Source organism: Neofelis nebulosa, chromosome 6, assembly GCF_028018385.1.
Source record: "Neofelis nebulosa isolate mNeoNeb1 chromosome 6, mNeoNeb1.pri, whole genome shotgun sequence".
Taxonomy (NCBI): domain Eukaryota; kingdom Metazoa; phylum Chordata; class Mammalia; order Carnivora; family Felidae; genus Neofelis; species Neofelis nebulosa.
Window position 1 is genome coordinate 143,338,481 of NC_080787.1, and position 12,044 is coordinate 143,350,524.

At 44.6% G+C, this 12,044-nt stretch overlaps 1 protein-coding gene across 2 annotated transcripts in view; it reads left to right on the plus strand.

The window, feature by feature from the left end:
• Positions 1 to 12,044, plus strand: part of TIAM2 (TIAM Rac1 associated GEF 2) — a 111,766-nt gene that overhangs the window by 20,064 nt on the left and 79,658 nt on the right. The window contains exons 6-7 of one of the 2 annotated variants that reach the window (XM_058735741.1): positions 7,694 to 7,879; positions 8,566 to 8,724. In XM_058735741.1, the coding sequence (XP_058591724.1) occupies positions 7,694 to 7,879; positions 8,566 to 8,724 (345 nt within the window). The remainder of the gene's footprint in view (positions 1 to 7,693; positions 7,880 to 8,565; positions 8,725 to 12,044) is intronic. The other variant, XM_058735742.1, reaches the window with a different exon arrangement.

Genomic DNA, 12,044 nt, shown 5'->3' on the forward strand with positions numbered 1-12,044 from the left:
GTGCTTGGGTGGAGGAGATCACTATGTACACGCTGTCCAACTAGAAAGATAAAACGACGCGATCACGATAATAACGGCTGATCTTCATAGTGTTGGGTGGTAACGTGCTCTGCTTGAAAGAGACCATCACGTGGGCTGGTCCCAGGGCCTTTCTGAGATTGTGTGGGGCAGGATGACGCAGCTTTCATTCGAGCCTATCCAATGTGGAGCAGCCCGTGCAGCCGTCTACACGTTGGATGCCTTTTGAAGTTCTGAGGGAGGAAGAGTTATAAATTAAGTCCAGTTGGTACTTTATTTTCCTTTCCATTTATTATTTTAAACAAACAGACAGGGACAAAACCTCACCAACTCTTCGTGGATCTTGGCTTCCCCCCAGGTGGCTTCTCCGCATCCTGATGCCCTCCGTGTGTTCCTCACTTCCCCTGGTTAATGAGGCCCCGGGCAGGGGGTGGTGGGGGGGTGGGGAAAGGCAGTCAGAATAGGGCGGAGGATGTGGTGGGAGCCGCAGGCTGGTCGCCGGGCTCCTGTCTGCTCTGGGCTTTGTGAAACGTGGACTTCTTTTAAATATTTACTCAAAGTTCCGAAACAGTAAAGAGGACGGATTGAATCTAGGCAGTTGGAAACTGAGTTGGTGGGGGCAGGGGCAAAGTAAGCAAGGCCTTGAGGAAAATATGATATGGGTGTGTGCTTGTGGGAAGCCATTTGGGGAATAAAACATTGGTGAGTGAGGTATTGGCGAAAGGGATTTGAGGAGATAAGGCCAGATTATGGAGGTTCTGGGCTTTCACTTGAGTTCAGTGAATATTAAGTGCGTATCTGGGCCAGGCAAATGTGCACAGCCCGGGGATTCAAAGAAGATGCTATCTTTGCCCTCAGGGGCTCTCAGCCTGGCAGGGTGCCAGACAGTTAAGCATATAATTTCAACATAATTTAATGAATCCAGGGCAAATGATATTCCAGACTGTTGTGGAAGACAAATGGGAAGGTTAGCCTCCTGTGTAGTCATGGAAGACTTCCTGGAGGAGGGGTGCCTGCATTGCTTCTTGAAGAGTGAGGAGTTAGTTAATCAGGAGAGGAATGGAGAAGGGAATGCCAGGCCAAGAGTCAGCAGGAACAGAGGCAGAGTGCTTTGCAAGGACCCGGGGCACCGCGGCAATTTGAGTTTTCAGGCACACGGTGTGCAGGTGAGAGTCGGAGGGGCAGGTAGGAATGTCTTCTTCCTTCCCTGTACCGCGGCAGAGGCCGTCACTTTTGCCCTTCCTCAGATGCCTCTTCTTTACCAGGCCAGAGTGTTTGCATCTGTAAAGCAGATCTGATCATGTGATTGCCAGGTTTAAAAATCCTTCCTGGCTTCTACTCCTTATAAGATGAAGCCCCTGATAACCTCTCCTAGCAGTGCCAGACTTCCTGTAGGTTCCACTCCTTCCTTTCCCCACCCCCCCCCCTCAGGCAGAGAAGACCCATATGGGCCACACATCTATGTACAGACACGCCCTGTCCCCTGCCCCGCCCCCTGTCATTGGGCTCACCCCTTCTCATCTGTGATGAAGGGGGTAGGGATTACTTTTATCAGGAGGCTTCCCTTGACTCCCTTCCCACTCACTCCAGCAGGGACCTCTTTTATCTGCCATAATTTCGGGGTCTCTTATTGCTCTCATCACATTATTTTATAATTATCGCCTTGTGCATAAGGTTGCTCTTAGTCTGAAAGATGAGCTCCTGAAGGTCTTCTGTCCTCTTCACTGTGGTACACTGGGCTCTTCTTTGTGTGGGCCCCGCCCCCGCTCCTTGACGCCAGCTCTGGCCCTCCTTCCCTCAGGCCTTCCCTTTTTCATTCCCAGCTAACATATCCTCTCTTTGACCTCACTCCTGGTCCTCAGGGCCCATGAGTTTATTTACCAGGGCTCTTACCTCAGGCCACCATCATGTATGATTTCAGTGTAACTCCATGAGGTAAAGTTGTACATATCACCTGTTGGATGGATGAGTGAACACACCCTGAGAGAGGTTAAGTCAGTTTTCTAACATCACACAGCCGGTGAGTGGTGGAGCTGGGATTTGACTACAAACTACTACCAACTACTAGCCACTGGGCTCTGTTGCCTTTTGATAAGACTTTTGTGAATCAGATTGTGTTTTGCTTGCTGATTAATCATGTGATCCGTGGTTTTATAGAAAATTGAAATTAGATTTTAAATTATTTCCATAACTTGAATTTTTTGGCTTGGTTTGATAGGAAGTGTATCCATTATAAATTGGAGTGAATTTTATGACGTGTGAGTTCTCTCTCAAAGGAAAACAAAACAAAACAGATTCTCTAAGCCTTAGCTGGGTGTTCCACCCACTAGTTAACTCCAGTGCAGTCTCTGTCGCTAGCAGGATTCTCCTGAGAAGGTTAGGTTGTAGTGCTTGGAAAATACTTCAACTTGCTCTACCAAGAAGGAAAAACTAATGATCTTTGAGGTCAGACCTTGTAATGGACAAATGACCAAATGCTGTGATCAAATGACTGAATGGTAGAAAATATTTTTCTAGGGGTATTGGGTGTGGCAGGAATGTGCTTGTCATCGTTTTTATGTATCACTTATTCATCTGTTATTTTTAGCATGAGGCTTCCTCCCCTCCCCTCCCACTTTCTACAGCAGACCATAATCTTTCTGAGCTCATTAAATAAATATAGCTATATTAGCAATATTAAGGAGGAAACTTTTGTACTGCTTTTGTGACAGTGCTTAAGTGGGGGTTTTCTTCCTTAATGTTGTTCTTTGTGATTTTTTCTTTTGCAGTGGAAGTTAATTCCTTACAGTGAGTTTTCTTCATGCCATTTTTCTGTTTTGTGCAGGATGTTAGAAGAAATAAAAGCTCAATCTGCATAGAATTTGAGTTTTTATTTTCATGTCCTGATATTTATTTTAAAAGATAAAGAAATGTCTAGGGACAATGATCAGTGTCTAAGGAATTTAGAAAAGGGAAACACAGCCACGATTAAGGGACTTGATTTTGGGCATTTTAGTTTTTGATAATGTTAGAAAAAAAGTCTCCAGAAATTCCCTGATAAATGTGATGTCAGATACCATTACTGTGTTAAATGATGATGGTGATTAAAATTTACCGAGGTAGCATTGTAATAGCTACAAAACTGTCTTCTGTTTCTCTGCCTTTATAAAAACGTATCTTTATCTCCTCCTTTGTCTCATCTTTGAGGGGTAACTGTAAAGTATGTTTATCTTTTTAGTTAACGTCACTTAAAATTTGGGCTGAACTCGCACATCAAACCTGGAAGGAGACTGAAGGCAAAGTGTTCCGTACGAATGGGGCACCCAAGTGAGAGGGTAGATAGTCTCCCTTCCACATGGAATGCCTGGGGATTTGGGGGAGAAATAAAGGCGACAGTTGGATGAAAATTTACAGGAGAGTTGCCGCAGTGGGTGCTGAATGGCATGCAGACATCTGCCTTACGAGTGAGAGGGCCTGCAATTCAGGGGCTGCTTTCCAAGTGCTTGATGGTAGCTTCTCCACACATGCTGCTCACCTCAGGATCTGCTCTGGGCCTTTGCGGGTCTGGAAGGGCTGGCTCGTTACGGGGCCCTGGTCAAGTCACTTCCCTCTGGGGCTTCAGTTTCCTCCGCTGAGAAACGAGGGTGCGGTAATTGCAAGCTCATTGCCTAAGTCGGCGGACTTTCTCAGTGTCACAGGGTCTGTTTTGGACTCGTGGATCAGCCTGTCGTCTTCCCCCTTCCCTCCAAGTAACCCGAGCATGTGAATCCATGCCCTCCTAATACTTTTACCTGGTATTCTCCCAATTCCTTTCCTACAACTTGGGTGAGTCCGTGGAAAGAAAAATGGAATATTTCATTGTTTCTTATCCAGCCACAAATCCTCATTTAAAAGAACCACAGCCTTCCAAACAAGAGAAATATTGTCTTTAGATATGGAATAGATGTGACTAATGATGACTGACTCTGCTACAGGAATCTGTGGAGCTGAAGGCTGTATCAGCCAGAGTTCTCCAGAGGAACACAGCCAGTGGGATGTATGAAAGAATATGTATAAAGAGGTTTATTATAACGAACGTGATCATGTGACTGTGGAGGCACGCAAGTCCCATGATCTGCAGCATCGGCAAGCTGGAGACCCTGGTGGGCTGATGGTGTCCTTCCCATTCGAAGGTTGGCAGACTCAAGACCCAGGATGAGCTGGTAGTTCAAGTCCAAAGGCAGGAAAGAAGCCAGTATCCCAATTTGAAGGTCACCAGGCAGGCGGGATTCTCCCTTACTTGGGGAAGGGTCAGCCTTTCTGTTCTTTATTCAAGCCTTCACCTGATTGGACGAGGCCCACTCATATTGGGGAGGCCATCTGCTTTACTCAGCCTACCCATTTAAATGTTAATCTCACCCAAAAACACCCTCACGGAAACACCCAGGATAACGTTTGACCATATAACTGTGGACACCCCGTGGCCCAGTCAAGTTGACAGACACAGAATGAACCATTTCAAAGGCTGAGTCAGGATGAACGTGGGAAACGTTGTTGAAATGGAGAAGTCATCAAGTCCCTTCTCATTTACATTTTTTATGAAATTCAATTTTAAAACGACCTCTACAATGTAGAGTATTGACTGAGATAGTAGTTCTCTTGAAGCATCATCACATATGTTAGGGACCGTCTTCATGGTGTCTGGGTCTCCCAACGACGTAAGCGTCTGAATCCATTTCTTGTCATGAATTTAACTGCATTTTGGGTGGAAATGTCTAGGCTGACGATGATCACAGTGTTTCTGACAAGATTTTAAGACTGCCTGGGTATCACTGAGCCGGTGTGGTCTTCACTTTCCAGTGGTGTTTTGGTGTGGAGTCACATAAACACATTAAAAACAAAAACAAATGTTGGCAAACTGCAGAATTCAGTGAAAATAAGAGTTTCGTCTTCCCTAATCTCTCACGATTGACCTAGACCCAGATTTTATTTATTTATTTTTTTCAACGTTTTTTATTTATTTTTGGGACAGAGAGAGACAGAGCATGAACGGGGGAGGGGCAGAGAGAGAGGGAGACACAGAATCGGAAACAGGCTCCAGGCTCCGAGCCATCGGCCCAGAGCCCGACACGGGGCTCGAACTCACGGACCGCGAGATCGTGACCTGGCTGAAGTCGGACGCTTAACCGACTGCGCCACCCAGGCGCCCTGACCCAGATTTTATTTTACTTCTTATTTTTGTCTTGTTAATCCACCGTGGATGGCATGGGCTTCTTTTTCTTGGAGTATCCAGTGCCCCATTGGTTTTCTTTCCTCTGATGCTTCCACCCCCAACAGAGCCTCTAGAGATGACCTCATAAACGGTTTCACATGGAGGTATAAATGAGGGATATGCTTTAATAGACTACCCAATCTGGAAACATCTACATGTTATTAGAAGACAAAAGAATGCATCTGTAACTGTGGATTTTCAGGAATCCGCTAGAGAAGATATTTGAGAGGCAGAACTGGGAGTATAGTTTTCACTGTGCCTCACAGCTTCTGGTAGCCGTCAGCTCATGGTCGCATAATACCTTTTCGTTACTTCTGGAATCTAGAATGTGCTCGTGTGGCAAGCTCGAGAAGAGATTTGCAGTTTCAATTTGGACTGTCCTGTTAGTCTAGAGCTGTGGTCCTCACTAAGGCTATGAACCAGGATTGTTGGAGTTTGAAATGGGCTTCACGCTTAATGAATAGACTCTTCAGGTATATGGCCTGGACGTGTTCATTTTTAAAAGCCAACACATCATTCTGGTTTTCACTGACCCCAGGAGGCTATCGCATCGCTAATAAGGATGTGCAGAAGCTTAAACAGGTTAAATTCACTATGGAGATTGAGAATTTCAGAATACTCTGGGACTTTGTTGTTTTGTTGACACACCATGATGAATCAACAAATTATTTTAAATCTTGTAGCCATTGTGTTTCTTTCTTTTTTAAAAGAATTTTTTTAATGGTTATTTTATTTTTGAGAGAGAAAGAGCATGAGCGGGGGAAGGGCAGATAGAGGGAGACAGAATCCAAAGCAGGCTCCAGGCTCCAAGCTGACAGCACAGAGCCTGACGGGGGGCTCCAACTCACGAATGGTGAGATCATGACCTGAGCCGAAGTCGGATGCTTAACCAACTGAGCCGCTCAGGCGCCCCTCATCGTGTTTCTTTCACGGAGAGGAGGTATACGGTGACCTTCTAGAGGTACCCATCCAGAGGACTTGGAGGGAGTCTGGAGAAAAGCCAGACTTTGTAACTGCTTTTCTCTCCGGAGAGACCGCAGTGAGCATAGTGTTCAGTGTTGGAGATCTTGCAAAATACCATTTACCCAGTATTAAGGATTGGCCTTAAAGGAAAGTTTGCTGTGCATAGTTAAAATCTGCTTGGATGCCTAACATGGCCAAACTAGAGAGGCAGCTGTTGCAAACGAAGTGACATGTGAATCTTAATGACAAGCCTTTGCTGCAGACCTTCTCCTGTATGTGGCGATGGCTCTGGCCACCGTTGGAAGGCCAGCTTTCTGCCCTGCCGCTGAGTCTGGTGTTGGTGAGCGACTAGAGCCTTTTTCAAAGGTGATACGCAAACAAAATGTGTTCTGATCCTTGGAAGAAGGGGGAGTGCCCCCCCCCCCCGAATTTGAATATGTTTCTTTACCAATTCATAAGTTCAATTTTGAAGAAGCACATAGAAATTTCAGTTGTGTAAATAATTTAGATGTGTTTTAATTTATTCAGATGTATATTTAAAAACAATTTTTTTAAGTTTATTTATTTTTGACAGAGACAGAGTGTGAGCATGAGCCGGGGAGGGGCAGAGAGAGAGGGAGGCACAGAATCCAAAACAGGCTCCAGGCTCTGAGCTGTCAGCACAGAACCCGACACGTGGATTAAACTCACAAACCGTGAGATAATGACCTGGGCTGAAGTCAGACGCTTAACCAACTGAGCCACCCAGGTGCCGCTTATATGTATGGATGGTGATTATTCTCTATACACTTAAAAATAGGAGTAAAAGCTCTCTTTGTCTTTATCCCCGAAGTCCATTGGCTTTCTTTTTTTTAATGTTTATTATTTTTGATAGACAGAGTGTGAGAGACAGAGAGCGAGGGAGATACAGAATCCGAAGCAGGCTCCAGGCTGAGCTGTCAGCACAGAGCCTGATTCAGGGCTCTGAGTCACCCAGGATCCCGCCTATCCCCCATTTGTTTCTTATTATGTTGAGTCATTTATTCAGAATGCACAACACTGTGCTGTTGTGCAAAGTCACTGTGTCCATTATCCAGCCTCTGTGTGCAATTCCATTAATCTGGTTGAAGATCACAGGCTGTAAATGTGCAGGGAAATTAAAGTGAAGTAACTGGCTTACGGGTGTGCCTCCTGCCATAAGTTGCCATGGGTCAGGGTGCCGGAGTTCAACAAGGGTCTTGCTGTCTCGGCATGTGTGGTTTTGTATTGGGACCCCCGGCTTTGTTTTGTTCTTGCCCTCCTGATGAGGTACAGTGCCGTCAGACCTGGCGTGTTTAGGCAGGAGGGCTTGAGATGGGGTGAGCAGGGAAGGCTGATTTCAACCGTGTGGCACCTGCTGAAACAAATTTTTCCTTGGCGGTTTGTGAAAGGCATCCTATTTTCACTTGGATCCACGAAAACTTCTCATTTTAATTTAAGTTACCCCCGTTCTTTCCAAAACAGATCCAGCAGTGGGAGCAGAATCTGGAAAAGTTGCACATGGACCTGTTCAGGACGCGCTGCTACCTGGCCAGCCTCCAAGGCGGGGAGCTGCCCAACCCCAAGAGCCTCCTTGCTGCCGCCAGCCGCCCCTCCAAGCTGGCCCTTGGCAGGTTGGGCATCTTGTCCGTTTCTTCTTTCCATGCTCTGGTAAGCTCCTGGGAAAGGCTGTTTCAGTGGCTTTCGGGGAGAGTTGTGGATGCTCACCTTTTCCCAGCTGGTTGCAGTTCAGCTGTCCTATGACTTGACCCAGTAACTGACCAGGGGCCACCCTGGGCCGGACACTGCGGGCCTGGAGGGCGGGAGGCATCCTGCTGTCAAGAGCCCTGGCTTCTCCGCTGTTTCTTCGAGGAAGCCAGCCACTCGTAGACCATGATTAAATATTCGCATCTGCATCTGCCTTTCTGTCTGGTAGGCTTCGTACCGTCAGGAAGGTAGAAAACCCTGAAGAACAGCAACAGGTGTGTGAAGAATTCGAGGACTAAGTGAAGCGTATTTTGTTTGCGCTTCCCGGAGCCTCTCTGGGTTTTCCGAAATGGCCTCTGGGCGGCTGGCTTCTGTGGCGAGTACTGGCTCCCGCCTGGGGGTCTGCAGATCATTTTGCCCACTTGCTGCCCACCCTGGAGAGATCTGAAAGTGGTAACTAGGTTCGTGTTGTCCAGATAAGAGGCATCTGAAGGGCGCATGCGTTTCTGGTATGTGAGGCATGCGGTAGCTTTCGGTGCTGGTCAGGACACAGGCTAAGCGAGCAAGGTTTATTCCAGTTCAGGCAACGGTGAATCCTGTCCCCCAAATAATGACATTTTAAGATTTTTTTAAACTGTGTTTTTAATTAGGTATGTTCTCGAGATGACTCTGCTCTCCGGAAGAGAACACTCTCCCTGACCCAGCGAGCAAGAAACAAGAAGGGCATATTTTCTTCGTTAAAAGGACTGGACACGCTGGCAAGAAAAGGGAAGGAGAAAAGACCTTCCGTAACTCAGGCGAGTTCCTCGGTACGGGAGGGACAGCAGACTTAGTGGAAAATCCTTGATAGTCAGCACATCATAAATGTTCATCATCCATTAAGAATGAGATAAAAGTTGACTCAAAGGAATGCAGCCGTTAGCCCGGGCTTTTTCCAAATGACAGCACGCAAGTGGCTCGACCTCTTTTTGGCGCTTCTGTAAAGGTATTCACGCCTTGCTCACACCTGCAGCGCCTGGAACTCAAAAATAACACTAATCAGAAAAGAATTCACACTCTTCATTGCCTTTAGAATTTTTTCCCCCCGCATAAGAGTTTCTATTAAAACAAACACGTGAAATTAATAATAGACTAACGGCAACCAAATTCTATCGATTGTGCCACTCTTCTCACTTCATCTTTATGAAACAAAGTAGGCATTTTGTTATCACATTTTATAGATGAGTAGCCAGAGACCTGCAGAGGTGAAGTCACTTCCTCACGCTTGTTCGCACAGCGCCCGCAGGCCAGGGCTGGCCTTGACCTACCTGGATCCAGAGGTCTGCAGCATTGGGCTATTGCAGCCTGCTTATTGACCAAGCAGGGCACCTGTTCTAATATTTTAAAAATAATCTGAGCTCCTCTTGCTGAAATGGGGCCTGTGCACAGTGAAGGTTTTTAGAACATTTTGAATATTCCTGTCTGAAACATTTCCTAATGACGTTAATATGGTATAAGATGTTGGATTTTATATTGCAGGTTGATGTGTTTTTAGGATTATTATTTTTTCCAAGACTATTGAAAAGATGAGTCGTCCTGTGATATTCTGATCATTTCAATGAGAAGGAACAATGTGATTAAGGCTGACAAAGTTTTGTTTTTACTTTTAGCATGTTGTTATTCTGAATATGCTTCCGGTAACATCTTTATAATGTTCTATGGATATTGGATTGTGTATCCTAGTTTTGCGAATTGCATAAATAACCCATAGAACCCGCTCCTTTGACCTGTTCACAGCCCTGAAACAATAAAGGAGGAGGGGGTTGGGCGTGGTTAGGTTGACCTAAGGGGGCGGAGACACATGAACCTTCTGTCACATGGCCTCTGTTTTACATACTCCCATACAATCTTTATATACTCCTGTATGATGGAAAGAGTGTCACATTTAAAGTTTGTGGTTCGACTTGTTCTTTAATTGCAAAGTTCTCTTGTGTTGGTTATCAAGGGAAAAATATTTCTTTGTTATCGATGGTAGTTCAACAGTAGACCATTGGTTAATGCTGGGCTAAATTTTTGAATTGAACTTCTGTGAAGTTTAAATAATGTTATTTGAGTCAAATTTTGGCTTTAGTCAAGACAGTCAATTCTGTTTTGTTGTTTTTTTTTTTTCAACGTTTATTCATTTTTAAGAGAGAGAGAAACAGTGTGAGTAGGGGAGGGGCAGAGAGAGAAGGAGACACAGAGCCAAGGGTCCTTAGCTCTGAGCTGTCAGCACAGAGCCTGACATGGGGCTTGAACCCATGAACTCTGAGATCATGACCTGAGCTGAAGTTGGATGCTCAACCGACTGAGCCACCCAGGCTCCCCAAGACAGTCCATTCTATGTAATGATGATAAATAGCTTGATAACTTGCTTATTTTTCTTAAATGTTGACATGTAACTAACTATATATGAGCATAATATGGTCTTTACTCCATCATACGCGATAAATGTTCTTAATGTAAGATTTCTTGAGAAAAAAGCATTTAAACATGTTTTATTTATTTACTTATTTTCTTTTTAAAATTTATTTTAATATTTAAATTTTAGTTAACATACAGTGAGTCAGTACTGGTTTCAGGAGTACAATTCAGTGATTCCTCACTTACATACAACACCCAGTGCTCGTCACAAGTGCCCTTCTTAGGGCACCCACCTAGCCCATCTCCTGAACATGTTTGTTTCAAAAAGATACGAAATTATGATGTTTTTATTTCTATAACTGAATGAAATAGATGTGCTGTAGGTATCCATTTAAATGGCCAGTCCTTTAAAGTTTATTATTTTACTACAAAATCTAGAAGACAAAAATTAGAAAATAAATTGTTCCTTGTTCCTCTACTGAAATACAACCCCTTTTATTTACCTCTTTTAATGTTTTTGATTTGAGAGAGAGAGAGAGAGAGAGAGAGAGAGAGAGAGAGAGAGAGAGAAAATCTGAAACAGGCTCCATGCTCAGCACAGAGCCCTATGCGGGGCTTTATCTCACGATCCTGGGATCGTGACCTGAGCTGAAATCAAGAGTTGGATAGGTGTTCAACCAACTGAGCCACCCACCTCCAAACACAACCACTTTTAATATTTAGCTGTATTTCTTTACAGTTTTTGTTCTGTGCACATTCGGAACATAGTTACAAGCTTGATCATGGTGGTTTTGTGATCTCAGCTTTGAGCTCTGTTTCACATCTTCAGAAATGTGTACTGCTTGGTTAAAAACAACATCAAGAAGATTCAGGATTACTTGAATAATATATGGCATTATGGGAAAGTGAAATATATAACCGTATGGGAAGTAAAAAAAAAAGACAACGTTAAAGTTAAAACTTTAAATGTAGCACAGTTAACACTTAGTATAAATTCTGATGTGAAGATCCTGTAAATATTATGGAACTTAAAATTTTAAATACTGAAAAGGGGTAGCTGCCAAATGAACATTGCAGCGCCATTTCATTTGTCTCCCCACCCCGGCCTTTTCCTGTCCATCAGATATTTGAACGAAGTAGCAGTTAAGGATTTTCTGGAATTCTGCCATCTCAAAACTCTGTAACTCCCGTGAGGGAAATGTGCCTGTAGGGGGCAGCCATCTTGTTTTACACCGGTGATGCGAATGCCAAGGTTAGTGGGCAGTGCCAGTCCAGAATCTTTATGTGAATCTGTTGAAAATAAATTTAGTATTCAGATGGTCTCTAGTGGGTAAATAAGAAATGTTCTCAGAGTGCCAAGTAATTTTGAAGATCTCTCAATTCATGGAGAACCTCTCTTTTTTTTTTTTTTTTTTTTTTTAATTTTTTTTTCAACGTTTTTTATTTATTTTTGGGACAGAGAGAGACAGAGCATGAACGGGGGAGGGGCAGAGAGAGAGGGAGACACAGAATCGGAAACAGGCTCCAGGCTCCGAGCCATCGGCCCAGAGCCCGACGCGGGGCTCGAACTCACGGACCGCGAGATCGTGACCTGGCTGAAGTCGGACGCTTAACCGACTGCGCCACCCAGGCGCCCCTGGAGAACCTCTCTTGAAAATGGCATGGCTAGACTAAAATCAAAATAGCGACTTTCACTTATGCATCCTGATGGCTCAGCAGTACTTACCTTGTTTGAGAGTGTAGTGAA